We start from the raw sequence: 26602 nt of genomic DNA on the forward strand, positions 1-26602 counted from the left end.
AGAGAGAGAGAGAGAGAGAGAGAGAGAGAGAGAGAGAGAGAGACGTGTGTGTGAATGACCTGCGTCTCTTTATTAACAACAAAGCTGTGTTTAATTACTTCAAAACCAGCGATGTTACTCCCTCGTTGCTGAGATGTATAATGTAGCGATTCAGAAGCGAAGCTTTTTTATTAATAAAAGTCGCGGCAAAGCGTTAATAACAAGTTTCCGTACTCCTGAATGTTCCTGTGTGTGTGCAGTGTGATCTCCGAGTGACGTGTGCGTGCTTCAATGAAAACAGCACAATAATATATAATGCTGATTAAACTGACTTGGAACTACCTGTGCGTTAAGTTATGGACCATGTACGTCCAGCCGGTTATTGCAGAATAAACCCAGACAGGATCACACTGAAGGGGTTTATTCTGCGATAACAACCGGCTGGATGTACATTATCCCGCTTATTACACGGCTTGCCACGTAAGTAAATAATTAGACATGAAATATTGATCTGAGACGAAATATTCAATTAGCTCTTTAAATGCAAAGCTTCCACGGAGAGAGCAGTTGCTAGCAAGCGACAAGTTCCAATTAGATGGACATTTAAGGGATACGGTACAGTCATACCACTTATTACACAGCATTTCGCCACATTAATAATTATGGGTATAAGTGATATTGATCTGAGATGAAACCGTTTTAAAATCGTATCTGTTTGTAATCTAATAATCCATTACAGTATACAAAACATTTGCCGCAAAATGGCAGCAGTTGCGTTTGCATGAAACGAGAGAGCGAGTCTGCGATACCGGATGACAGAATTAAAAAACTGTACACAAAAAAATCGATTTTTATGTAGCCTAATATAGTTTTCTGTTTGTGTATTATTCTGTACCATATTCTTTTTGTAGTCTATTTTTGTACTATTCTGCATTGTGTTTTTATACAGTGCCTAGAATAAGTGAACACACCCATGCTAAAGTTGACTAAAAATAGGAATAAAAAATATTTTTGCCAATTGATCTTAATTAAAAAAATGAGGAAAAATCCAACCTTTAAGGACACCAATTTTCTTTGTGAATGAATAATGTATCATGGTGGCATGGCATGGTGTACTTTCCATAAGATCATCTCTCAATGCAAATCAAACCAGCTATTAGGCTAACTGAAATAAAACCATGCCAATCTCCAGGTATGGTGAAGGGTGTGTGATGATGTGGGGCTATTTTAATTCCAAAGGCCAAGGGAACTTTATCAGGATGCATAGTATCCTGGAGCCATGAAATAACTGTCCCACAATAAAAATGTGCCTGCCTCAATGGGAATTTAACATAGGGGTGTCCAAACTTATGCACCCTGTATTTTAAGGAAGAACATTTATTTATTTATGATATATTATTCATTCACAAAGAAAATTGGTGTCCTTAAAGGTTGGAGTTTTTGTCTTTTTTTATTTTATTAAAGGGATAGTTCACTTTAAAATGAGAATTCTGTCATCATATACTCACCCTCAAGTTGTTTCAAACCTGTATGAATTTCGTTCTTCTGCTGAACACAAAGGAAGATATTTTGAAGAATGTCAGTAACCAAACAGTTAACTGGTCCTATTGACTTCCATAGTAGGAAAAACAAATACTATGGAAGTCAATGGGACCAGTTAACTGTTTGGTTACTGACTTTTTCTTTAATATCTTCCTTTGTGTTCAGCAGAAGAACGAAATTCATACAGGTTTGAAACAACTTGAGGGTGAGTATATGATGACAGAATTTTCATTTTAAAGTGAACCCTTTAAGGCATTAAGATCAATTTCCAAAAGATGATTTTTTTTAATTCCTTTTTTTAGTCAACTTCAGCATCGGTGTGTTCACTTATTCTAGGCACTGTATAATATTCTAGTGTATATAATAATTTTAGTGTAAAATAATTTTAGTAATTGTTTTATATTTTGTTTTATAATCTTAGATTGAATGTGTTGGGCTTTATGTAAAGCACTTTGGCCAACGTGTGTTGTTTTTTAAATGTGTTTTTTAAATATACATAAATGTGATTTGATTGATTGATTGATTGATTGATTGATTGATTGATTGATTGATTGATTGATTGATAGTATTATTTTTTTTCGTACTGTTCTTTACTGTTCTTTTTGTAGTATTCTATTAGTAGTGGTCCATAGTATAGTATGTTTTTTGTAAAAAAAATTCTACTATATTCTGTAATATGGTAATTTGGCATTCTATTTTTGATATAAAAAAACTTCTTTTTGAGGTATTCTATATTATATTCTGTCATTTTTGTTGTCATATGTACTATATTATTTTTTATAGTATTCTATACTTTATTTTTCTATACTATATTGTTTTGTATTATTTTGATTGTGTTGTACTCTAAATCTCTTCACACCAGAAGAAATCACATTAAACAACAAAATCTCAACAGAAATGGATTTTGGATTATGTAGCTACATGATTTATTTGTTTTTCCCATTTCACTCTTCATAAAGAAGCTCAGCTCCTTCACTGGCGCTTAACACCTTTTTTTTTTTTTACCCTATCACTGTAACTAGAGCAGCGCAAATTGAAAATTGCCCCATGCCAATAGATTTACTCAGCATCAGCCCATATGTCAGTGTACGAGGAGTAAGAGGAAGCCCTTGACATTTGCCCCGGTGTTGATTCAGTGAGGTGTGCTAACATGGAAAGGCTGGTAGGGCACTTTGCTGTCCCTTTGTTGCCGGTGGATCTCGCTTCAGTTGAAAACTGCCTTGCCAAAACTTTATCGGTATAGCCGTAGCCATATAAATATTTAATGTCTCTGTGCCATTGTATTTCTGCTGAGAGCAGCTCGATTTTTAACATGAGCAATATCATTAAGCTTTCTTTATTTATATCAGACACTTTCATTTGTGGTGGTCCACTTACCTGGGAGGCATCTTAAGTGCCCGTTGTTTGTAATAAATCTGTTTTGCTCCCTTATTGAGAGTGTCCTCTGGGGGACAACATCTTGTGCGCCATTTTCCCTCCAGCTGACCGGTGTAAAACAGACTAATGGCTTTTGAGGCTGTATCATTCTCCGGTTCCTGCTAGGTAAAGAGATGGACTCACTCTGGTATTGATCAGTTTAGACATGAACCTTGTTAATGAATGACTATAAACTGCTAACTGTAAAGATGAGTAGTGGTTGTTGGTTTATGAAGAAGTAATTGGTCTCTCGGATAACTGATTTTTTTTTTTTCTGTTCGGTGGCAAGCACGTAATTTATGGGCTTTCTAAGGAGGTTATACTTACCCAAGGGACATTTGATTAATGATTGTTCTGTTTATGCATGAAATTAATCACAGTAATGACGCTCTGAATGTCTTGATTTTTCTTCGTAAATACTTAACTGTGCAACGTCAATACAGTGCGGGAAAACGCTCTTGCCTCACTTTCTCCTTCTCTGTCTCTGATGAGCTCATCTCTAGGAAAGACGAGGCTGATCTTTGCGACTCGCGCGTCCTGTTTGTGTCTGTGTAATAAAGAGAAGCGCAGTGAAACGTGTGAGGCTTCTAAACTACCGTCACCTCTACGAGATGAGAGTGGAGGCAAGGCTCAGAAATTAAGGTCTGATTTGCTGGGAAGGACAGCTGAGTGAAAAATGTATAAATAACCTGAACGTCCCTTCGCTGGTGGTTGCTTCCCTCTGCAGTGAGCTTCTCTAAGGAGAGCAGGGCGCAGATTGTTTGGCAAAAACATGGCAAAGCAAATCATTCTTGGCGATGACTCACCCTTTCCTGACAGTTAATGAGCTCTGTCTTTCTCTTTCTCCTCTCCTTATTGGAGGCTGGGCTCACAAATGAACTGCAGTGGGGGTGAGGACATTAGATTTCCTCTGCGCTGCGTCACATACGGCAAGGAAAGCCAAGAACAGACAAATGATTACAGCCAGTATAATACCCAGTGGAAGGAATACGCCAAGAGCAACGATGGGGCTTGACACTGTATAGAGGCTCAAACAGGAACTGCCTGATAATATGATACAATTTGAGCCAGTTCCAAAATTAGCGAGCCGCCTACGAAGGCAAAGTTTGGTTCAAAAGGTAGGCAACTGAATTCTGCCAAGATACCTTGTTTAAGCCAAATTCCGAGGCAACATGGCGTGGCCTTCACAGAGAACGATAATGTACTACAACGAGTGAAAACCAAGATGGCGGACAAAGCTAGGTTGACTAATACATAATGCTATATTTTGATTCAAATGAAATATTACGTTACACACAATCATTAATTCCGCTCAACTACTTATTTTTATGCTTGTTAGAGAATTGTGCTGTTAGCTTAGCAACATGCTAATGTCAAACTCTTTTGAAATCAATTGTGAATTGGACCATTCGCAAAGACTTTATGTTGCTATGTCTGACAAGCTATGCCGCTCTCACGCCACACCATGTTCTCACGCAGTGAAAATACATCGCGGAGCAGAGAGCACACTGACAACACCCCGACGGACAGGACAGAACAGGTTACTTTTGGGTTACTTTTGATATTAAACAAAGTCTCACCTTTCAAATTTGGTCATTTTTTAAAAGAAATGTAAACAATAAATACAGTTTTGTGGCTCTAATGTGTCTGACAGATCACTGTAGAGCCTCAGTTAAAGCTGCTCGTTAACCGATCATCTCTTCCTTCCAGTTCATTTATAGCATCAAATAAACATGAATGAACATAAGAAGGAATGTTGTTTTAACCGCGGAAAGGCATCAGTACACTCCGTTTTTCAAGTTCAAATCCTCCCATGTTAATCTACTAACTCTCCTGACTGCTTTGTCGGACAAAATGGCGGATGGCGAAATATGATTGGTCAGATCACCTGTCAATCAAGCTCCCTGCAAAGGGTCAATTGATCTTTCATGCAGAATGCTTATTGGATTGCGTTTGGAATGTTACCAATTCATTTGATTATGGTTAGGATTCTGCCTTTGTAGGCAGGCAGTGAGGCTGCTCACTAGGTTTTGAATCACAGGTGTTGTGCACATTTAAGATAGACTAGGGCTGGAACAACGTGTAGACGTAACGATTACGTCGATTACGCACTGTTTGTTCATCCCTAATCCCCTGTCATGTTTCACACAAAATAAAACTCTAGAGCAGATGCTAATGGCTAGTTAGAATGAGTTTTGTGTGAAGCGTGACAGGGGATTAGGGATGAGCATAAACAGTGCGTAATCAACATAATCGATTACCTTGACGTGTCGTTCCTGCCCTAAAATAGACCGTAGTCAGGTTTGACACCATATTGCTTTTAAAACGGAGGAAAATGAGGCTGCGACTTAGTCTTCTTTACAATGGCACATATTGTATAAAGATACTAGATCCAGTCATTTTCAAAACCGTTTTATGTAGTTTTTGTCTACAGAAAGTTTTTTGTTGTTAAACAGTACAATAAACGCACTGTATTTCTATTCCTCACAGCTCCGCATTCATTCATGTCTATAATTAAATATGGCACTACCCTGACTATCTGAGATCTGTTCGTCAATTAAAACATTTCTGATGGCGCAACGCTATACAATCGTGTGTGTACAATTTTGTCAAATCATACATGAGGTCAATTTATTTCCAGGTAATCATTTTCTTGCACTTCGCAGCTTTCTAGAATGCCTAATAAATTGTGCAAGACTTTGCAGATTGCAATATGTTTCTTTCCAGTAATCTACTCATTCAGCACCTTAGGATGCTGTGTGTTGGCTCGTCAGCAGGCAGAGAAATTGGGTTCAGGGTTTCTCCATTCTGTTCAGCAGCTCTGTATCTAACCGAATCAGAAGTCTGGAGCCGCCTGACAGGGTCTTTACGAGGCCATGAGCGCCGTGTCACTCCAAATATCCCCCTCTCTGTGTTTACAGAGCCATATGTGATGGATCGCTTGTTTTTTTTTAACAGCAGAAGTATGGTTTCTGTTCAGTCGTATACATCTGTCTCTTTGACTGCAGGTTTTCAGTTATGCACCCGCATAAGAGATTTACTTCCAATATTTCTAAAACAGAAATGAGAGGAACAATGGCTTCCCTTTGAGGGTTTGTTCTGTCCTAATAATAATAATACTGTTGGCCCTTGTCTTCACAGAAGACTCACCTCAACATCCTTTCACTTTGGGACGATTAGTCTAATAAACCATACCACTCCTTATTTTAACAGCATCTTTGTTTTGTAAGCTAAGGCAATGTATGTATCTTAAAAAGAATGACATGATTGAAGTCAATTATAATGTGCTAATTTTAGCAGTTAGCAGGTAAGTTTTGCTTAGTATTTGTTGTTGATTCTTAAGGAATAGGTTTAAATTTTGGTAAGATTAAAATGTGGAGGATAACCTGTTTTTTTTATCAGTATCATTTGACTTATTTGTTGTTGTTGTTTTGTTGTTTTTCTCTTTTCTTTTTTTCCACAGGTCCACCTGTGAACGTAACATGCAACATTTTTATTAACAGTTTTGGATCTATTGCTGAAACAACAATGGTGAGTATATTGATAAAAGTGATGCACATGATATGTAACCCTATAACGGTTTGGAGAAGAAAAAAATTCAGATGAACGGGCTCCAAAACTTTGCATTTTTCTAATTTAATACATTTTGTTAGTGCTTATGATTAACATAGAAAAAAATTGAAAGAGAAGCTGAACTGAAAATTTTACATAAATTTAAATATGCTTCTTTAGCTTAGTTTTTTTCTGTTTATTTCAAGGTTTTGGATGTGGTCTAAGACTTTTGGACCCCGCTGTAAAGGCCCATTCACACCAAGGAGGATAAGGATAACTATAAAGTATATAATAATAATCTTTCTAATTCTGTAAGAATAGTGGGTCACACTTTTATTTCAATGGTCCACTTTAGACATTCTACTAACCATAAGTAACTTTGCAACTGCCAGTCATTAGGGTTTAAGTAGACAGACTGTTAGTAGGCTGTTACTTATAGGCAGTAGAGTGTCTGTTGTGGTCCATCAAAATAAAGTGTTAGTAGATATTAAGCAGAAAGTCTACCAATAATCCAATAACTAGTAGTGTACATGTAATTGCAAAGTTACTTATAGTCATTACTTAGAATATCTTAAGTGGACCATTAAAATAAAGTGTTACCAAATAGTAAAGTCCACACCACAACTATAACAAAAACGTTTCAGAAAACACTTTTTAGAATAATTTTTTCAGATAAAAACACTGACAGTCAATCAGCATCCATCTGGCTTGAAAGAGCTTAGAATTTTACTGCTATCGGTGTGAATGCTAAAATAGTTATTGCTATAGTTATCGTTCTTGGGGTCAGTGGGCCTTAATGGTCACTCTTTTTATGATAATGAAAAACAGTGAATTTAACATGTGCACCCAAAGCCAGACTTTCACATTTATATAGTTTTATTGATCAGATGCCAATAAGTACCTCTTGGGCAATATAGTTTTTAATGTGTTTTCAATGTATTGATACATGGAGGCAAATGCAATCGAAAGACCTTGTCAACTGTTGACCAGGTGAAGGTTACACTCTTTTTTTTTTTTTTTTTTGAAATAATATCTTGTAATGCCAAGATTTCCTGTTTGGCACCAGCTGAGCAGGTCCAAAAACTTCAGCAGCTTGCAAAACCCCCTCAAGCTGAACAAATGCAGTGCTTTCCACTCTTTCTTTCTTCCATAACCAGCGGAATTGATCCGAGTTGCTCATGCTCGTGTTCACACTGAGCAAGCGGCGGCGAGGTGGAGGGGCAGGAGCAGGTAACGCGAGCGATATCGATAAATCTTTATTGCTTATAGGGCAGTCAAGAACAATGTTTCAGCCAGTAATGATCTGAGCGACTCCGGCCACTACTGAGACCGTCGTTCCCCCCGGCCTTCCGCTGTCCTAATTGTTTACCCTTTTTATAAGGCAAGGGGCCCACGGGAGAGGCGAGTGGCTATTTAATTATCTCGGCGGCTCTTTCATTTTCTTGAGGAAGCAAGAGAGAGCGAACGTGTAAATTTCAACGTCCGTCATTTGTTAGCAGAGTTGGGGCGCGGGAGAGTCATGCAAACTTTTTCTAATATGTCACCGTCAGGATAGGATCTGGCCTTGGGCTTGAATCGCATTATGAGTGGGTTGTTGCCATAAATCACTCTCCTTAGCCTAGAGAAATCAAATCAGAAAGGGGAAAAAAAAGGTGTGTGTGTGCTGATGAATGTGCGCCCACTGCTCGCTTGTTTGCAAAATCATTCTGTCGGAAACTAGCTGTACGTTTGAAGGGGAGCGTTTGACTGCAGGCGTCCTGTTTGGTTGTAGCAACGGATGCCTGAAAATCACAGTAGACAAGAGCAAAAGGTTTTACTAATTTTGCCATATATATGCGTGGTTTCTGTGACGTTAAATGTGTGTAATAGGCGTTTGCCGAAGAGAACAGATGTGTTTACATAACGCCTGAGTAATTGGGAGATAATGCTACTTGTAATGAAGCCGCCATGCATCGCTCAGTTGTTTTCGCTGGGTTCATTTTGCGTCTACAATGACCGCGGGCTGTTTATCATAAAGGAGAAATATTGACAAAGTAAAATCGATGGGACTTGTTCTTTTCCTGTGCTCTCCGAGAGGCAAATCTAATAACCTGGGACAGATGATTCTCCTCCATCAAAATATTTCGAAATCCTTGGGATGAACCGGTCACCATACATTAGGATAATTGCCCTGAAATGTCCTTGCATGTTGTAGCTGATTGCCATTGCAAAGGTCATCCACTTTATTTCGTGCCATGCGGATCATCCCAAGTCATCCCAAGGTACATTACTGCCCAGACAGTTTAATGGTCTCCCTGAAATGATATAACTGCATGCCCGTTTTGGAGAAGAATTGACAATTATGGCTGTGTGTTGGGGCGAAATGCCACTGCTTTACGGTGTCTGCTTTTACGCGTCGGCCATGTCACCGGGCGGTCTGCCTTCACGAATAACAATTATCTCGAGCTAAATCTATTGCGAGACGATGCCAAATTTACCTGGACTAAGTTTAGACATACTAGCAAAAAAAAAAAAAAGCAGCATGTCCTTGTGAAACTTCACTGGTTCCTGAGCCTGATGTTAGCTTATAAAATGTGCTGGTGTCTATTCCTCACCTCTGATCTGTTGGCATGGCTGTCTTTGTGTGCCACAGGATTACAGAGTGAACATTTTCCTGAGACAGCAGTGGAATGACCCTCGGCTGGCCTACAGCGAATATCCCGATGACTCCCTTGACCTTGATCCCTCCATGTTGGACTCCATTTGGAAACCTGATCTGTTCTTTGCCAATGAAAAGGGAGCTAATTTCCACGAGGTTACAACGGACAACAAGCTTTTGAGGATCTCCAAAAATGGGAATGTTTTGTACAGTATAAGGTGAGAGTGCAATATATAATCTAATGCCGTCAATAATGCATTATACGGTGTGTTCTTTGTACACTTAAGGCGAGACACGGCAGGCAAAAACATCGTTTTTTTTCACTGGTCAATTTTTAGATTTGGGGCTATTTGTCTTCAATAACATGTCTTCTTTCAGACTTGTGGTGAAAAAAAGTCCAAAATACACATTTAGGACTTTATTTTACTACACTGTCTATTTGCGTCTGTAGATTTCTCTGAAATTCAACAAAAGTTGGCGTTCTTAATCAACGCGCTGCTCCGCGATCTCTGTGTTCTTCCTTTAATCACGCACACGTCTGTGAAGCTCTCTCTCTTCTGTACAATGCTGTCGGATCCAAATATGGTCATTTCCTTTTAATCAGTAACCAATCGTGAAAGTAAAATGGGCATTTAACCCTAAAAGCGAAATCTCATTGGCTGATGTCAATTTCTGACAACGTGATTCGTTCCGATGCATCACGTGACACGCTCTGACATTCAGATGTGTGTTTTTGACTGTTTTTCTGTTCATCCAGTTGATGGCCATAAATGCTGTGTTTATAAGTTTTTATGTGGTTTAGGTGGTTTGTATTGTTGTTGCTAATGATTTGATAAGATATTGTGTCAGTAAATAGTTGTTTCCACTAAAAAAGTATGATTTTTTACATTACAAATCTTTAAATGCCTTTTTCTCAAAATGAGTTCTCTCATTATCCAAGTCCGAAATCTCCTCTTCAGTAGTACCTATACACACCAAACTTTCCAGTCTTGTACCTAGTTATATTATGAAGACAATTACAGAGGGATTTGTAAATATATTATTCCTAGCCTGATATATATAACATTTTAATCCAAAAAACACGGCGAAAATACATTTTTTAAGGCTATTGACAGTATATTCTGATTTACAGGATAACAAAAGTAGATATCCATAAATCCCTCTGTAATTTTTTTCCCATCTAATATGTGAACACAATGAAAAAAGAATTTTGAACCTGGCTTTATCCAATTCTGAGATTTCGTTTTTTAAAATATAGGCAAATTAGCACATATTTAATTAGATAATGCCTAATTTGCATATTTAAACATTAAATTACAGAAAACTTGTAATACATTTTTTTCTAATCTTAATGTAGGTAATCAACAGGGAAATTTTAATGGTGATATCTGCTAGTTAAAAATATTACCCTATTCACCTATAGTGTCTCACCTTAAACCGGGGCTAGTTGTCAAAGCAGGTTTATTGCCGACTGTGTTTCTCAGGGTGGATTGATTTCTTTGCGCCCTTTAAAAAAAAGACATACAGTTCATTAAACACACTTTGACCTTTTGTGATAACATGGCTCAGTAGTGGGCCATGTTGTCACACTATATGGGGTAAGTTGTTGCAATGGGACCTGCCAGATTAAACAGCATTTTATAGAATTTTCAGCAAAATGTAAGAAAAAAAATCATTATATAGAAAAATGTAACGGGTAACAAAAAATTATCAGCAAATATCTTTTGGCCGACACATATTGTAGTTAGTAAGTTTTATAAAACATATACTACATAGGAATGCAACAAATTGACAAGTATTATGCTACAAAAGATTTCTATTTTTTAAATAATGCTTTCTGTTCATCAAAGAATCCTAAAATAAATCATCAGTATCATGGTTTCCACAAAAAAAAACATTAAGCTGCACAACTGTTTATAACATTGATAATAATAAGAAATGTTTTTTGAGCATCAAATAATCATATTAGAATGATTTCTGAAGGATCATGTGACACTGAAGACTTGGAGTAATGATGCTGAAAACTAAGCTTTGCATTACAGGAATACATTACATTTTAAGATATATTAAAATAGAAAATAGCAAAATTTAACTGTTTCTACTGAGTTTTTGATCAAATAAATGCAGATTTGATGTGCATAAAGAGACTTTTTTAAAACCTTCTCTTTTTTTAACTCACCGACCCCAAACTTTTGAAACGGTAGTGTATCTTGATGAAATTATACACTGTTTATACTGCACAGCATGTTTGCTTAATTGTGTGTGGTACTTTATTATTAAAAATGAAATAGCTTAAAGCAAAAAAAGTAAATATTTCCTTCTTGGCACATTTCCAATTTCCAAATTCACTTTATGTCTTATCATTGTAGCATTAAAGAGGACTGGGGTTGTGGTGAATAGCTGTGTGGATTGGGAAGCATCGTCTCTTAACTTGACACCATCAAATGAACCTTTCAGATCAGTTCAGTCTTAGCTGTGAACTCTCTCTAAATTGCACCAGCCACAGTGCACAGTTAAATTGAACATTTCAGGTAAATAACGTAAATACAGCCTCATATCAGAGCTCTGCCTCATATGATCCTAAAGCTAGATAAAGAAGCAGCCCAGTGCAGAGTTAATAATCATAGATTTAATAGAGTTTGGTTGCATTTCTTAAAGGGATAGCCACCTAAAAATGAAAAATCTCTCTGTTTCTCATCCTTATGTCATTCCTATTCTGTATGCTGTTATTTCCATACAATAACACTATGAAGTGACCACACGCTTTAAAAGGCACAATCGGAATGGTCTGTAATACAACCCCTGCACTATATTTTAAGTCTTCTGAAGTGAGGAACAGAATGAAATTTAAGTTATTCACTGATAATCGTCACCCCTGATGCAGCTCTCAAATCAAATTTGGCACCTGTGCTTCAGGTTGGACATCAATAACATCAAGCGTTATTGGTTCTCCAGTGTCTCATAACCAGGTGTCTCGTAAAACCAAAACGAACTGCGACATATTTCATCTGAGAGCTGCAGTGGCGTAGGAAATTATTGGTGAAAAACAACTGATGACAGTGAGCGAATAATGGCAGAATTGTAATCATTGGGTGCTGTGTTATTGTTAACTAAAAATAAACCCTTAAAATTAGTTTGCATTTAAAATAAAGCTGAAATCTAATAAAATATAAATGTTAGATGACAAATCAAAAACTTAAAGGGATAGTGCTCCCAAAAATGTTGCTCGCCTTCACAAAGTTGTTCCAAACCTGTATGCATTTCTTTCTTTTGCTGGACACAAAAGAAGATATTTTGAAGAATGCCGGCAACTAAACAGTTGATAGACCCCAATGACTTCCATAGTATGGAGAGAATAAAAATACTATGGAAGTCAATGGAGCCTTTCCTTTTAAATGAAAATTAAAAATGTTGCCTTGACACCGACCTAACTGAATTAAGTTTAAATACTAAAATGACTAAAACTGAAATAAATATTAAGTAAAAAAAAAAAATAAAAAAAATACTAAAACAAGTCAAATGAAACCGGAAAATAAAAAACGCGACGTCCTCGGGAACGCGATTTATAGATTATCATGACAGAATATGCTAATCAATGTGTAGAAGATACTACACATAAACTACATAAATTCATCAACTAACCATTCAGAAATGTCCTGTTGCATTCTACATGTTGTCACTTCTTCTTGAGTCTCTCCATTATTGTCTGACTCCGGTTTGAACATAAACGTTGACATTTTCAGTGCATGTCTGTGTGAGGTACAAAGACACAAACTGTTGAAGCTCCGCCCCCTGTCCCGGGAGCAGCAGCTCATTTGCATTTAAAGGGACAGACAAAAACGGTGCGTTTTAACATTTTAACATGCTATATAAAAACATCTGTGGGGTATTTTGAGCTAAAACTTCACATACACACTCTGGGGACATCAAAGACTTATTTTACATCTTGTGAAAAGGGCATTATACCACCTCTTTAATAAATGCAATAAAGGTATATAATAATATTAAAATAATAATGCTGATGTGGGTGAACTGTTCCTTTAAATTTGACCAGTGGAAAAGGAAGAAAATAAGAGCTGTCTAATTGTATCTGTTGTGGAGTTTGTTGCTGATCGCGGGTGTTGTTGTTCTCAGAATAACACTGATTCTGGCCTGCCCCATGGACCTGAAGAATTTCCCTATGGATGTGCAGACCTGTATAATGCAGCTGGAGAGCTGTAAGTATGCCCTGATCCTTTCAGCCAGATGGAGAGGATTTATTCAGTGGTGCAGAGATGGATGTTGTACTGGCTGGCACCAGCAGATGAAGAGCGTAGTGATTTAAGGCCGCCTTCAAGTAGATTCAGCAGTCAGCAGAGAGACGCTTCAAGCACAGGCCAACTCCGGCCCTTCCTGCCATTACAGATTTCTGTTATTTACTATTGATTCTCAAATTTGCCAAATTATAGCGCATTTCTACAGGGGAAACTTTGTTTGAATGAAGCATTTTGAAAATTATGAGCAAATTATTTGTGGGTGACGGATGGTGACGCAGGTTTGGTGGTTATGTAACATTTGAACAAATCTCTCCCGTTAAAATCTATGCTGACATTTGCACTATTTTTGATTATAGTGGGTGCTTTTTGTTTCACATTTTGACGCTATATACTAGGGGTGTAACAATATATCGTGTCACACAATATACCGCAATTAAAAAATGCAACAATATGTATCGTGGATAGTGATGATAGGTACCGAATCCAATTTCAGACCAAATTAAGCTCTTTTTTTTTTTTTTTTGCTGTCATGGACAACACTATTGTTTCATTTTTCCTCCACTAGTTGGCTACACGATGAATGATCTTATATTTGAGTGGGACGAGAAAGGAGCCGTGCAGGTAGCGGACGGACTGACGTTACCTCAGTTTATACTGAAAGAAGAGAAGGATCTGCGCTACTGCACCAAGCACTATAATACAGGTAAGTGTCATCGTGTGATATTCATCTGCATGTGAAGCTGTAGTGTTTGTTCAGAGCTGGCACTGGTCTAGATGTGACCGGACACAATCGCTTACTATTGTTGGATCTGTTGTTATGAAGCATTTGGCACCAAAATGGGTTCAGTGAAAGGTTGTGGACCACATATATGCTTTGAATCTTCTTCATGAACTTTTGATTGGGTTAAAAACCATCTGTTCAGTCAACGTTGACGGTCAGGATTTGTTACACTCCAGATAAACTGGAAAATTGCTGAAGGCCAGACTAGTTCAGATCGAAAATAGAAGCAAGCCAAAACAGCAGGGACAGTCAGAGCAGATTTTCTGCCTTTTTCTTGAGTTATTATCATTGAGCTAATGAGAGTTTGTGTTTTTGTTTTGTTCGAAACAGTCTTATTGGATATCATTTCTTTATTTTTTCTTTAGCATTAGGTTTTATTAAAGGTCACATTTATCTGGTATCACAATAGGTTTGAGGACTAAGAGAACATTAAAAAGGTTATTATATATTGTTACAGTGACGTTAAAGGGGTCATGAACTAAACCATTTTTATCATGTTTATACAAAATAAAGTTTAAGTTCTTGAAGTTACCAGTTATGGTTGACAGGATAACGATAACATTGGACAACCGAAACAGTGGATGAATCATCCGAATGCATCCAGGATAACGGTGTTTCATGTAATATAATTATGAATGAATGTATCATCGTTTGTCACACTGTCGTTCTTAAACGTCATTTTCGCTAAAGTGAAAAATGTAGGCTATGCATTGTCATTTGCTGTCGCGTTTTAAACAAAATTAAACGTGTTGTAATGTCTTACTAATGACAAAACAGATGTCGCTCACTGAAGCTTTTACTTAGCATTGTTCATGATCAAAACAATAACAAAAGCAGCGTTCTCTGTGTGCTTTCGTCTATATCCGATAATCCAGCGCTTTAACCCCATAAATGCCGAAGCAAAGGAAAGAACAACAATAGTGACAAATGGTAAAAACACTGTTACTCACACTTGTGTTGCAATATTACTGTCGGAACCATAGACTGTAAAAAAAGATGGACGACGCCCCTTCGCTCTCTTCCATTGGTGAGAACTGAAGCCGCCAGTGTCCCGATATGGCGCTGAGATCTTGAGACTAGAGTCTGCGCAGTAGCGATCTCGGGACCAGACCTGCGCAGTAGTGAGCAGGAAGTAAAGCTCTCCCTGCACTTTTTTTAGGTGGCCTATGTCTGCTCCGTTCCTCCGTTCTGCTCCAATTTTGATGTCTGTTGATTGCAGTACGACAAGAGGCTTGTTAAAATAAAGTAAATACTATCTCGTCAGTCCTATGAAGATCCCGAAAAAAAGTCAGTTGGTGCTTCAGTGACTACTTCACTCAGAGAACCTGTCAATCACAGCTGTCAATCATGACGTTACACCACAGTTTTTATACTAACTAAAACTTAAAACAAACTTATTTAAAAAAAAAACTCTTGAACTTACATCAGCTTGATAAAAACGACAGCAAATGACAGAAACCACCTTTGGAAGAAATATTGTCACGGTTTGGGTTTTGTTTCTTGTTCTTGTCATGTTTCTGTGTCTTGTCATGTGATTCCCTGTTTGTCATGTGATTCTGCCATGTGTCTTGTCATTTGTTAATTGTCTGATCATTGTTCACAGGTGTTCCTTGTCTTGTCGTTAGTCTTGTGTATTTAAGCCCTCATGTTTGCCCTGTGTCTTTGTCGAGTATTGAATGTTTCGATGTTCTTGTTTCATGCCTTTGTTTTATGTTTGATTATGTTTTGAAGTAAAGTTGCATTTGGGTTCTCAACCAGCTTGCCTCCAGTGGATTATTCGTAACAAAGATATTTGAAGTGTAATTTAATTGTTTAGTTGGTCTCACGTCCCGTTGAATAACACGGGGAGGCGGGGTTTATGACCTATACTAGGACCAGTCACCAGGGGGCGATCGAGATGCTTTGACTTCACTTTTCAGGGCTTATGCGGCACGCTTGGTCGGAATCAATATGGTCATCTCTGCATCACCTTTTTATTTATTTTTTTCTTATCTGAAAAGCTTGCGGCAAACGGTGTCTTGTGTAAAAACGAATCCACAGTAAAATGAAGCGAACAAACGTCTTACTGACACGATCTGACTGGAACTTCTTAAAAATAAAGTTCATCCATGCTTTTTTAATCTTAGGCTCACAATGATGGCAATGCAAAGACTGTTTTTCCACAACTTGGCACTGTAAAACAACTTGTAATCCTCAGAGCATATCTATGGTTTTATACAGCACAGTAATACTACAGTAATCCTGTGTTTGCATCTCTCGCATTCACTATTACTTGAAACGTGTGGATTGGTGGGCGGGGTTAAGTAGGCAATGATGTAGAAGTAGGCGTTGATCTTCTGAGAAGCGGACGTTTGGGCCGCTTGGCTTCAATAAATTGGATTAACACGGAAATCTTGCATTCTGAAACTTTCAGGATATTTTTATAGTACAATGACCTCTTATGTCAAAAGATCAAGGAACATTTAGTTTTCTCAATTCATGACCCCTTTAAATGTTATTAGATTAACATTACATTTTATTTCAAAAGAAATGTAAAAAAAAAAAATGTTACACGGTTTTCCGAGGCTTCCGAGCACCTCATGCTGGTTTCAACCAGAGCACATTTCCATTATTATCTCGTTCTGTTATAAAACACTGGCCAAATACTCATAGCATTGAGCCTCATTCATGAAAAACAAGCGTAAAGTGTAACATTTTATAAAACTATTCAAACACAATTTATTGCTTTAAATTTTATTTATTAAAGAACAAGACAATTACTTTATTTACATTGTGTATAAAAAGCCATTCTAGACTCTACACAGCCAGAGATATCAATTCTGCAAAAAAATTCATGTCATGAAAGAGATTTCAAAATGGTGGGGAAAAGTATATATGTAAATATACAAAGATCTTTTAATCTATATATTCTCTTAGATTTTTGTTTCTTTGAAACTATGTATTGAAGAAATCATTGTTGTGTATATGTATTGTATACATTTATGTGAAAATATTCAAATGGGGTCTATAAAATTGAGTTTAAAAATGAAATTTAAAAACAATTTATGTACAAAGGTTTACACCGTGTCCTAACTACACACGACGCGATAAAATTCCAGCGACAGCAAGTGTGTCTGTCCACACTAGACGCGACGCGACTGTGAGACGGCACACGTCAATCAAAAAATCACAGCCATTCAGAACAGCGTGTGGGCAGAGTCTCTCTGTAAAAGCGCACTGCTGGCCCGCACTCGCATTGGAAATGGGTAAGGACAGGGGCGTAATTTGTGGGGGGGTTAGGGGGGAGATAACCCCCCCAATATTTAAATCTATGCATTATAACCCCCCCACAACCCCCCCAATATTTATACCATGATCACATGAAAACCCCCCCAATGTTCAAACCAAATCTACGCCCTTGGGTAAGGACATAATCAAATCAAGAAATAACATTATTAAAAATCAAAACATTAACAAAATATACTTATTGACTAATTTTGTTATGAAGTACAGTTGTATGTTTGCATAGAATTCAGTTTGAACGCTATATTATATGCTTTCAAAATCTGAGGTAAATTATCCATTATCGCTTGTGGCACAGTGACCTATTTTTAACTAAAAATAAATAATGTGTACTCATAACCAGTGTAATTTCTTCATATGACAATCAGTTTATTCAATGAGATCTCTGTGTGGGCGGATCTGTCAGCCGCGACGTCGCAGAAATAGGAACCGTTTCTAACACCGTGTCCTAACTACACGCGACGCGATAAAATTCCAGCGACAGCAAGTGTGTCTGTCCACACTAGACGCGACGCGACTGTGAGACGGCACACGTCAATCAAAAAATCACAGCCATTCAGAACAGCTTGTGGGCGGAGTCTCTCTGTGAAAGCGCACTGCTGGCCCGCACTCGCATTGGAAATGGGTAAGGACATAATCAAATCAAGAAATAACATTATTAAAAATCAAAAAATTAACAAAATATACTTATTGACTAATTTTGTTATGAAGTACAGTTGTATGTTTGCATAGAATTCAGTTTGAACGCTATATTATATGCTTTCAAAATCTGAGGTAAATTATCCATTATCGCTTGTGGCACAGTGACCTATTTTTAACTAAAAATAAATAATGTGTACTCATAACAAGTGTGATCTCTTTATATGACAATCAGTTTATTCAATGAGATCTCTGTGTGGGCGGATCTGTCAGCCGCGACGTCGCAGAAATAGGAACCGTTTCTAAATTAGAAACTTCGCGTGTCGCCGTCGCGTCTGGTTAGGACAAAAACTCTGATTAACATGGAAAAGATACCTTTTATCGCGTGTCGCGGCGTCGCGTCGCGTGTAGTTAGGACACGGTGTAAATTAGAAACTTCGCGTGTCGCCGTCGCGTCTGGTTAGGACAAAAACTCTGATTAACATGGAAAAGATACCTTTTATCGCGTGTCGCGGCGCGTGTAGTTAGGACACGGTGTTACACAGACATTTGTGCTCATGCAGGCCCATCATATTGATTTTGTATTAAAGCTGGGCTATGCAGGTTTGGGAATTTCTTCGCTGTATTCTCGCTTTTTGCTGGCAGGTTTCTCTATGGAATATCTCTATAGAGCTCCCCCTACAGCTTTGGAATAGATATTTAAAAACACTGTCGAAAAACTGGTTGGCGACTCTCAGATACCAGAGGCTAGTAGATCAACGACATCAAAGCAGACGGGACATTCTTTACAACGTCTTCTTCATTCGGGTTCGAACAGCGTGAGGGAGCGCAATAATTATAGAATTTTATCAGATTTCTTTTTGCCGTAAAGCAATTCGTTACATCGCGAGACCTGATATCACCGATACTTCCTGACGCCGCGTCCGGCCGGCTCAAAGTTGCAAGTGTGTTTTTTCCGCTCACAGGCGATAGGGGGGTGAGAGACGACCACCATTCAACCCTAAAAAGTTAAATAACCATTCCAATGACTCCGAAGCTGTTCAGTTAAGGTAAAAAACCTGCATAGGTCACCTTTAAGTATAATTCATATACGGTAGATAATTCTCTTGTCTGTGTTTGCATATTTGAGGTAATCCAGAACTAACTAATATCAATTAGATTTAAATACTTAAAAAAAGTTAAATATTTGCTCAATATTTTCTCTCTCTCTCTCTCTCTCTCTCTCTCTCTCTCTCTCTCTCTCTCTCTCTCTCTCTCTCTCATAATTCTTCAGTGTGCTTACTTTGCACTTCACCTATCACCTCTGTGTTTGTGCGGATCAAATACCCTGAAGATGCCCTAACGCTCTAATCATCACTCACCGTCTCAGTTCTCGATCTCTCTCACTCTCTCTCTCTCTCAAATTCAAATGAGCTTTATTAGCACGACGAATTGTACATTGTATTGCCAAAGCATTTCTATGAGCATGACAAATAAAAAAAAAATGAACAAATTAGAACAAATTGTATATTGAACAAGTGTGGAAAAACAGGGAAAAAAGCTCTCTCTCTCTCTCTGCATAGTCGTGTTCCTCCAGCGCGAGCCCTGGACATTCAGTACATGAGCTCTGCTGCTCCTCAGTCAAGCATTAACCGGAAATTAAAGTGTCGTTTTTCTCAGATTTATTAGTGCCAATCTATTTTGATTTGCAGAAAAGGCCTAAGCTCTGCAGTCCAGCCTGTCTTCCTCATCCGAATGCATCCTCCGAGTCCCTTGGGTACTTGTGTAGTTTTAATTTTAGTGCTGGTCAGTTGCATCCCTACTGTTTTTCGCTTGGCTGTTTACGATCAACAAAGAAAGTGTTTGCTCTCTCTGTTTGCGCTTCTGTTTGAGTCAATACCTCTGTTTGCTTTTAGTACTAGCCTTTCCCTTTATGTCTTTATCTATATTCATAAATGCAACCGTGTAGTCAATACATAATATTCCCAGGAGTAAGGGAATAATCTAGAGGTTTGTGCTGCATCAACTCCGTAACAACTGCAAAAGCTTGTCTATTCCAGTTCAGCTGAGTAAATGGTGGAAGTTAAATGAACCTTGACCCTGACATTTTCAGCTCTGCTGTTTAGTTATAGTGTGGGAACACACGTGGAATTGTCATGGGGCTATAAACTAGGAATGGGATTTGACTATTCTGGTTCCCAGATTCCTTTTAGCAGTTACGGATACTTAAGGATATTTGGGGGGAAATGCAAATGCAATGCAAGTTCAATGATTAATCATTTTAATAATAATAATTTATAACTATTACAATTAAAATGTGATCTTTTATTTTGGATTTTAGGGCTATACAAACTACTAATCAAACCAAAATGTTATAACATATATTTATTTTTTGAAAATACTATTGATAAAACGCATATTGTGTATTTCTCACATGGGAAAAAGCAGTCAGTATCACGGATTGAAGTCTGTAAGCTGCATATGTTTTATTCCAACTTGTCAGAGTCATTTGTTCAGGAATCAGATTCGCTAAAAAGAACAGGTTCATAAGAGTCATTCATTCTGTAATTGAACTACACTGGTCATGCTCTCTGTTTCGTTCTGATTCAGTATCTGTATTTTAGTTTGGTAAACTGTTAATTGAATCATTTGGTTCTGGTATTTTTCTAAATAAGAACCAGTTATTCCTTCGCAACCCTATTTAAAAGGGCTGTCGTAAACCTGAAAACACTGGAGAATCACATAGAAGACAATGAAAGCCACATACTATTTGTGTTTCAGGGAAGTTTACCTGCATAGAGGCTCGTTTCCACCTGGAGAGACAGATGGGCTATTATCTGATCCAGATGTACATTCCCAGTCTCCTGATTGTCATTTTGTCTTGGGTGTCCTTCTGGATCAACATGGACGCTGCTCCTGCCCGTGTAGGCTTGGGCATCACAACTGTGCTGACCATGACCACCCAGAGCTCAGGATCTAGAGCTTCTCTTCCCAAGGTCAGTTGGGTGTCCAGCATAATCATCTCAACAATATAATGCCCTGAGGGTGTAGAGTATACTCTGTTCACAAACATGTTAAATCACTTTAAGATTTAAAGGCCTGGTTCCACAGACAGGGCTTAGATTGAGCCAGGATTAGGCTTTAGTTCAATTAGGATATTTAAGTAGCTTTTATAAACATGCCTTGGAATAAAACATTACTGGTGTGCATCTTGAGACTATGTCTCTGATACATTTTTAAGATATGTTAAGTTAGGCTACTTTTAGTAAAAACAGCCATAAATATTAGTATTGTTATTAGTATTAGTATTTTTACTTTTGCAAAGTACATTTATTATTAGTATTTTCATTATTATTGTTAAATACAGTGAAATATTACAATAGTAATTTTATTTTTGTAATAATAATACCTATTATTATTTTTATTTTTATTTTGTAGTCTTATTGGTTTATCATCTCAAAATCAAGATGTGTAATCACAATTTTTATCAGAAAAACAATTCGATTTTTTCCCCCAAATCTTGCTGCCCTATACGAAAGTCTGAGACGAGCTTGACATCAGGAGCATTTCTTTGATTCCCAAATATTATATCTAGGCTGACTTGGTTTTGAGACCCAACCATGTATGTCTTGTCTACACTTTTTATAAGTTCATTTTACAATTTATAAACATATATGTTTGTAATATTTTTACAAGGCAAAATTTCAACTGCAGGAGTGAATTTCTTGTAATTAATGTTTAGTACAAGATGTTTATTGCCAAAGTGCTGTTTGTCAGAGACATCCCAAATAGACATACCGAGTCATACCAAAATAACACATCCAGGCTATTCATAAAGAGTCCTCAGATGGTTCCTCATACCTATTTAGCTTATTGCATTGGTACGGCCAGCTTTACATGTGATTCATTATTCATTAATGCTTTGCATTAATAGCATCAATGGCCTGCTATTAATACTATCTTATTTCAGGTGTAATTCTGCTGTCCTTTATTCTGTGTGTGTGGTTTTTGGGGATTGTTGACATAATTACTTTATAACAGGACAGAAACTGTACCCGTCATTTCTCTGCACCTGTTTTACTTCCTCAGCCTGCTGTAGTACTTCACAGATTTTCAGATCCTACATGTAGCGTCAAGACGAGACAGGATATTGCTGTAGTTTGAGATGCTGATCATCATTTACATGCACCATGACTTGGCACACATACCGTTCAGGTTTAAATAGGTTGCCATGCTTGACATGAAAACCTCTAGCTGGATTTATGAAATGAAATTTTTTTTTTTATATGAATGTTTTGGGAGATTTGACATTTTGGCAGATGATTTTGAGTCTTCTCACCGCAGTACTGATCATGCAGGTGTTGAAAGACGCCATGTTTTTTAAATGTCAGTGCTCAAGCCATGTCCTTGGATGGCTGTACCTCCCCTGTGTCCAGCTGCATTTATCTAAAAAACACAGCTTTGTCTCTTGGCTTAAGCTCAAATACTATTCGGTTTTGATAGTAGTAGGTGTTACTGATGGAAGTAATTGTAAAGGTTTCAATTAACGAAAGAGAACCGTTCCAATAAAGCCATATGAGATTAGCGGTGAAGATCAGAGCGGAGTATTTCATCAGCGCTGTCTCACCCCAGCGCGCTCCCGTCATTTCAACAATGCTTTGTGAACCGTGCACTCTGTAATGCCACCTAAACTCCACAACCACTTTGGTCACTGGCTTGTCAAATAAAGTGAGTCTCAGCCAAGCGGTCGGGCCGGCAGCCCAGCTCTTTTCCAGGCCAAAGAAGAAGCAGCTCTCAGCGCGTCTCCCAGAGCGCACTTCAGTCGTCTCTATGCATAGAGACCGGGCCACTGTCTAACAGTCATCATGCTCTGAGAAGAAGGAAAAAAATGCATAAAGACTCACTGCTAAGCCTAAATTCTTAAAATTGACATATTTTATTCATTAACACTTTGATCCCCTATCTCAGGCTTGGTAGAACAGTCCTTTTAGCTCTCCAGATTTCAGATGAAAGGTATTCTTACCTATAATGGGCATATTTTACGACTTTCTCAACTAGAAAGTTCTGAGCACTTGAGCCAAGAGTGACTCAGTGAGTGAACTTTTAGCCAGGCGTTGGTGACTCAGAGTTGGTCTTCGTTGCTCGTCGCAAATCCTGTTGATTTCTGTCTTGCTGCAGGTCTCGTATGTGAAAGCCATTGACATTTGGATGGCAGTGTGCCTTCTCTTTGTGTTCTCTGCTCTGCTGGAGTATGCGGCCGTCAACTTCATTGCACGCCAACACAAGGAGCTGCTGCGCTTTCACAGGAGGAGAAGGCATCTTAAGGTAAACCCTACAGTACAAGCACACTCGATCTACAATGCAATATTGCACATTTATTTGATCAAAAATACAGTAAAAAAAACAGTAACGTAATTGTTCTATTTGAATACATTTTATAATGTTAATTTATTACTGTGATGCCAAGCTGAATTTTCAGCATCATTACTCCAGTCTTCAGTGTCACATGATCTTTCAGAAATCATTATAATATGCTGATTTGCTCAAGAAACATTTCTTATTATTATCAATGCTGAAAGCAGTTGTCCTGCTTAATATTTTTGTGGAAACCGTGATACATTCTTTTCAAGATCCTTTTAATTGAAAGTTCAAAAGAACAGCATTTATTTGAAATAGAAATCTTTTGTAACATTATCACCTTTTTAATAAGTGGGTCGTCATATTTGGGGGAGCCGGATTGATATTTTCTCCTGACTTTAGCATGCTGAGACTGAAACCAACATAATGTGAGTTGAAGTTGAAACATTAATGCTCCTTCCATTCATAGAGTAATGTGAGTTGGCATGGTGAAATCTTTCAAGTAGCTCAGAAAGCTCCGAATAAATCCTGAATCCCTCCGTTGTAATCCTCAGTTTGCCTCTGGGCTGCATGTAATGGGTGCAGTGAGATTAGTCTCTGGTTCCCTTAGCCCTATACAGGTAAATCCACAGAGACAGACTACACAGCTCTCGCTGATAGCAGTCCTTCCACCATTCAGGCGCCAAGGGCAAATGATGCAAACTGCAAATCCAACTGTTTGGTATAAATGCTACAGATTTCCATCTAATAAGTTCACAACCCAAGCAGTAAGGGTTTGGCTGGTTAGCATGGACCAGTTAGCCAACGCTGGTAGATAAATGCACCAATCTGGGAGGAAACTTAATTGAAAAATGGCTCTTTATTTGGACAAATACATTTTTACTAAACTGTCATACAAAAGTTGGTTAGACTTTTTAATGTTTTTGAAAGAAGTCTCTTATGCTCAGCAATGTTGCATATACTTGATTAATTTTACAGTGAAAACAGTAATATTGTGAATAACTTTTCAGTATGAATATATTTTAAAGGGGACCAAAAATTCACATATTGTACAGTTGCAGCACTTCTCTTCCTTATCTGTCAGTAACGCTTTGTTTAGTTCTGGTCTCTATTAAGCCCCTCCTTCCGAAAAGCAGAATGTGCTCTGATTGGTCGCCTGGAACAGTGGGTTGCGATTGGTCAACCTCTTCAAGTGTGTTTGGGAAATGTCACTCTTTTTAACATAACTGCTATTTTAAACACAATACTAACGCAACTCAACCAGGCCAAACCCCTTTTTTCTCTTATTTTTTGGGGGTATGCCTTGGGCAGGAATTATTTAAATGAGAAATATAGTGACGTGTTCGTTCCAGTGTACGTTCAGTAGTCTTCAGTGTCGCATGATCCTTCAGAAATCATTCTAATATGCTGATTTGCTGCTTAAACATTTTTTTTAATTATTATCAATGTTAAAAACAGTTGTGCCTCTTAATATTTTTTGTGAAAACCGTGATACATTTTTTTCCAGTGTCTTTTTCTTTTCTTTTGATGAATAGAAAGTTCGAAAGAAGAGCATTTATTTGAAAAACACAACAATGTAAAAGTCTTAACTGTCTTTTTTGATCAATTTAATGCATGCCGAATAAAAGTATTAATTTTTCTTTTCTTTTCTTTTTACAAAAAAAACAAAAAAACATTTGAACTGCAGTGTATATCGAAATATTTCATTGGTATAGTATGTTTGCCAGTCATCATTTTTGTTCTCAAAAGCATGAAATGGAAAATATTTTTCAGTCTGTTTTGGCCGTCACGGCTTTGAATATCCATTAACATGAACGCTCTCCGATAGCTCTCCAAGCATGAGACTCCATGTAATGGCACGTGACCATGGTTGTATGATTAAATGTTTGTGTGTATATGGAGTGTTTTTCATTTCAGGAGGTGCAGCACAGCAGTAGGTTTGCTGCATTATCATTATCACCCCCTGGTTAATGAAACTCCCCAGCCACAGTGATCCACGGCTGGGGTTCAGCCCTTCATTCTGCCTCACTGGGGCTATCAGTCAGTGCCTGCTCTCTGCACTGCAGCCCGGAGCTGTCACCTCCCTGCACTACACAATAAAACAACTCCCCGGCATTACCATGGGAGCTTATCGACCTCCTCCTCCTCCTGCATATGTCTCTGAGAGGCGTCGGGTGTAGAAAGAGGATTCCCCCTGCTGGACAGCGCTGAGATATGTGCTCAGCAGTGGTGGAAATGACACCAGAGCAAACTTGTTTCAGAGACTGTTGTCCTGTAAACGCTTGAATATTTATTGATATATAAATCATGACACGTTTTGGGTAGTGCACAGTGGGCAACCTGAATCTGACTTATCACTCACAATCTGACTTAAGTCTCACTTAGCTAACATAAGGTAACTACTGAGTGGCTCAAAAATAAAAATAAAACTTAGGCTGCATCCAAAATCACATTAGTAGGTACTTCTTTTGAACAAAAAACTCTTCGGATTTAAATAGGCAAATGCTAGCATGTTATATGTTTGGCAACAGTTCTTTTAACTCTAATTGATGGAGTGTGTTGTTTTCATTTCTTAAACAACTATGTAGGAAGACACATCATGGCCATATTCCAGGATGACAATGTCAAGATTCATCAGGATCAAACTGTGAGAGAATGCTTGTGAGGGAGCATGACGAATCATTTTCACACATGAACTGGCACCTCAGATGCCAGACCTTAAATTCAGTGAAAGTCTTTGGGGTGTGCTGGAGGAGACTTTACAGAGTGATTGACTCTTGCATTGTTAATACAAGATTTTGACCAAAAATGTATGCGCCAATCATAGATCCAATCATAGACTCTTAAGAATTTGCCTTTTTAAATCCAAACAACGACTTTTATTTGGCCGGCCGGGCAGTGTAATATGAATAGGTGTAGTACTACATTCAGTTGTTTTGCTACACTGCCCTTCACAAATCCTCTTCCTTGGACTCATGGGATAGTAAAGTGTCTATAGAGTGCACCAGTCAGGTTCCGGAAGTAAAAATCCCATTCATTTTCTCTATTGGGGAATTGATTTTAACGATCACTTAACAATAAACCATTAAAGACACTGTGAGTTAAAAGGTTATTGATGGTATATGTTCAAATTATTTCAACACATTTTTTTAATACTCGTTTTCAACAGAGGAATTGCTG

At 37.9% G+C, this 26602-nt stretch overlaps 1 protein-coding gene across 6 annotated transcripts in view; it reads left to right on the forward strand.

The window, feature by feature from the left end:
* The window catches only part of glra1 (glycine receptor, alpha 1), a 59892-nt gene that overhangs the window by 21408 nt on the left and 11882 nt on the right, over positions 1-26602 (forward strand). For all 6 annotated transcript variants that reach the window (XM_079630015.1, XM_079630011.1, XM_079630014.1 and 3 more), the window contains 6 exons: positions 6401-6468; positions 9122-9345; positions 13262-13344; positions 13949-14086; positions 20846-21060; positions 23243-23389. In XM_079630015.1, the coding sequence (XP_079486141.1) occupies positions 6401-6468; positions 9122-9345; positions 13262-13344; positions 13949-14086; positions 20846-21060; positions 23243-23389 (875 nt within the window). The remainder of the gene's footprint in view (positions 1-6400; positions 6469-9121; positions 9346-13261; positions 13345-13948; positions 14087-20845; positions 21061-23242; positions 23390-26602) is intronic.

This window comes from Phoxinus phoxinus (assembly GCF_949152265.1).
Source record: "Phoxinus phoxinus genome assembly, chromosome: 12".
NCBI lineage: Eukaryota > Metazoa > Chordata > Actinopteri > Cypriniformes > Leuciscidae > Phoxinus > Phoxinus phoxinus.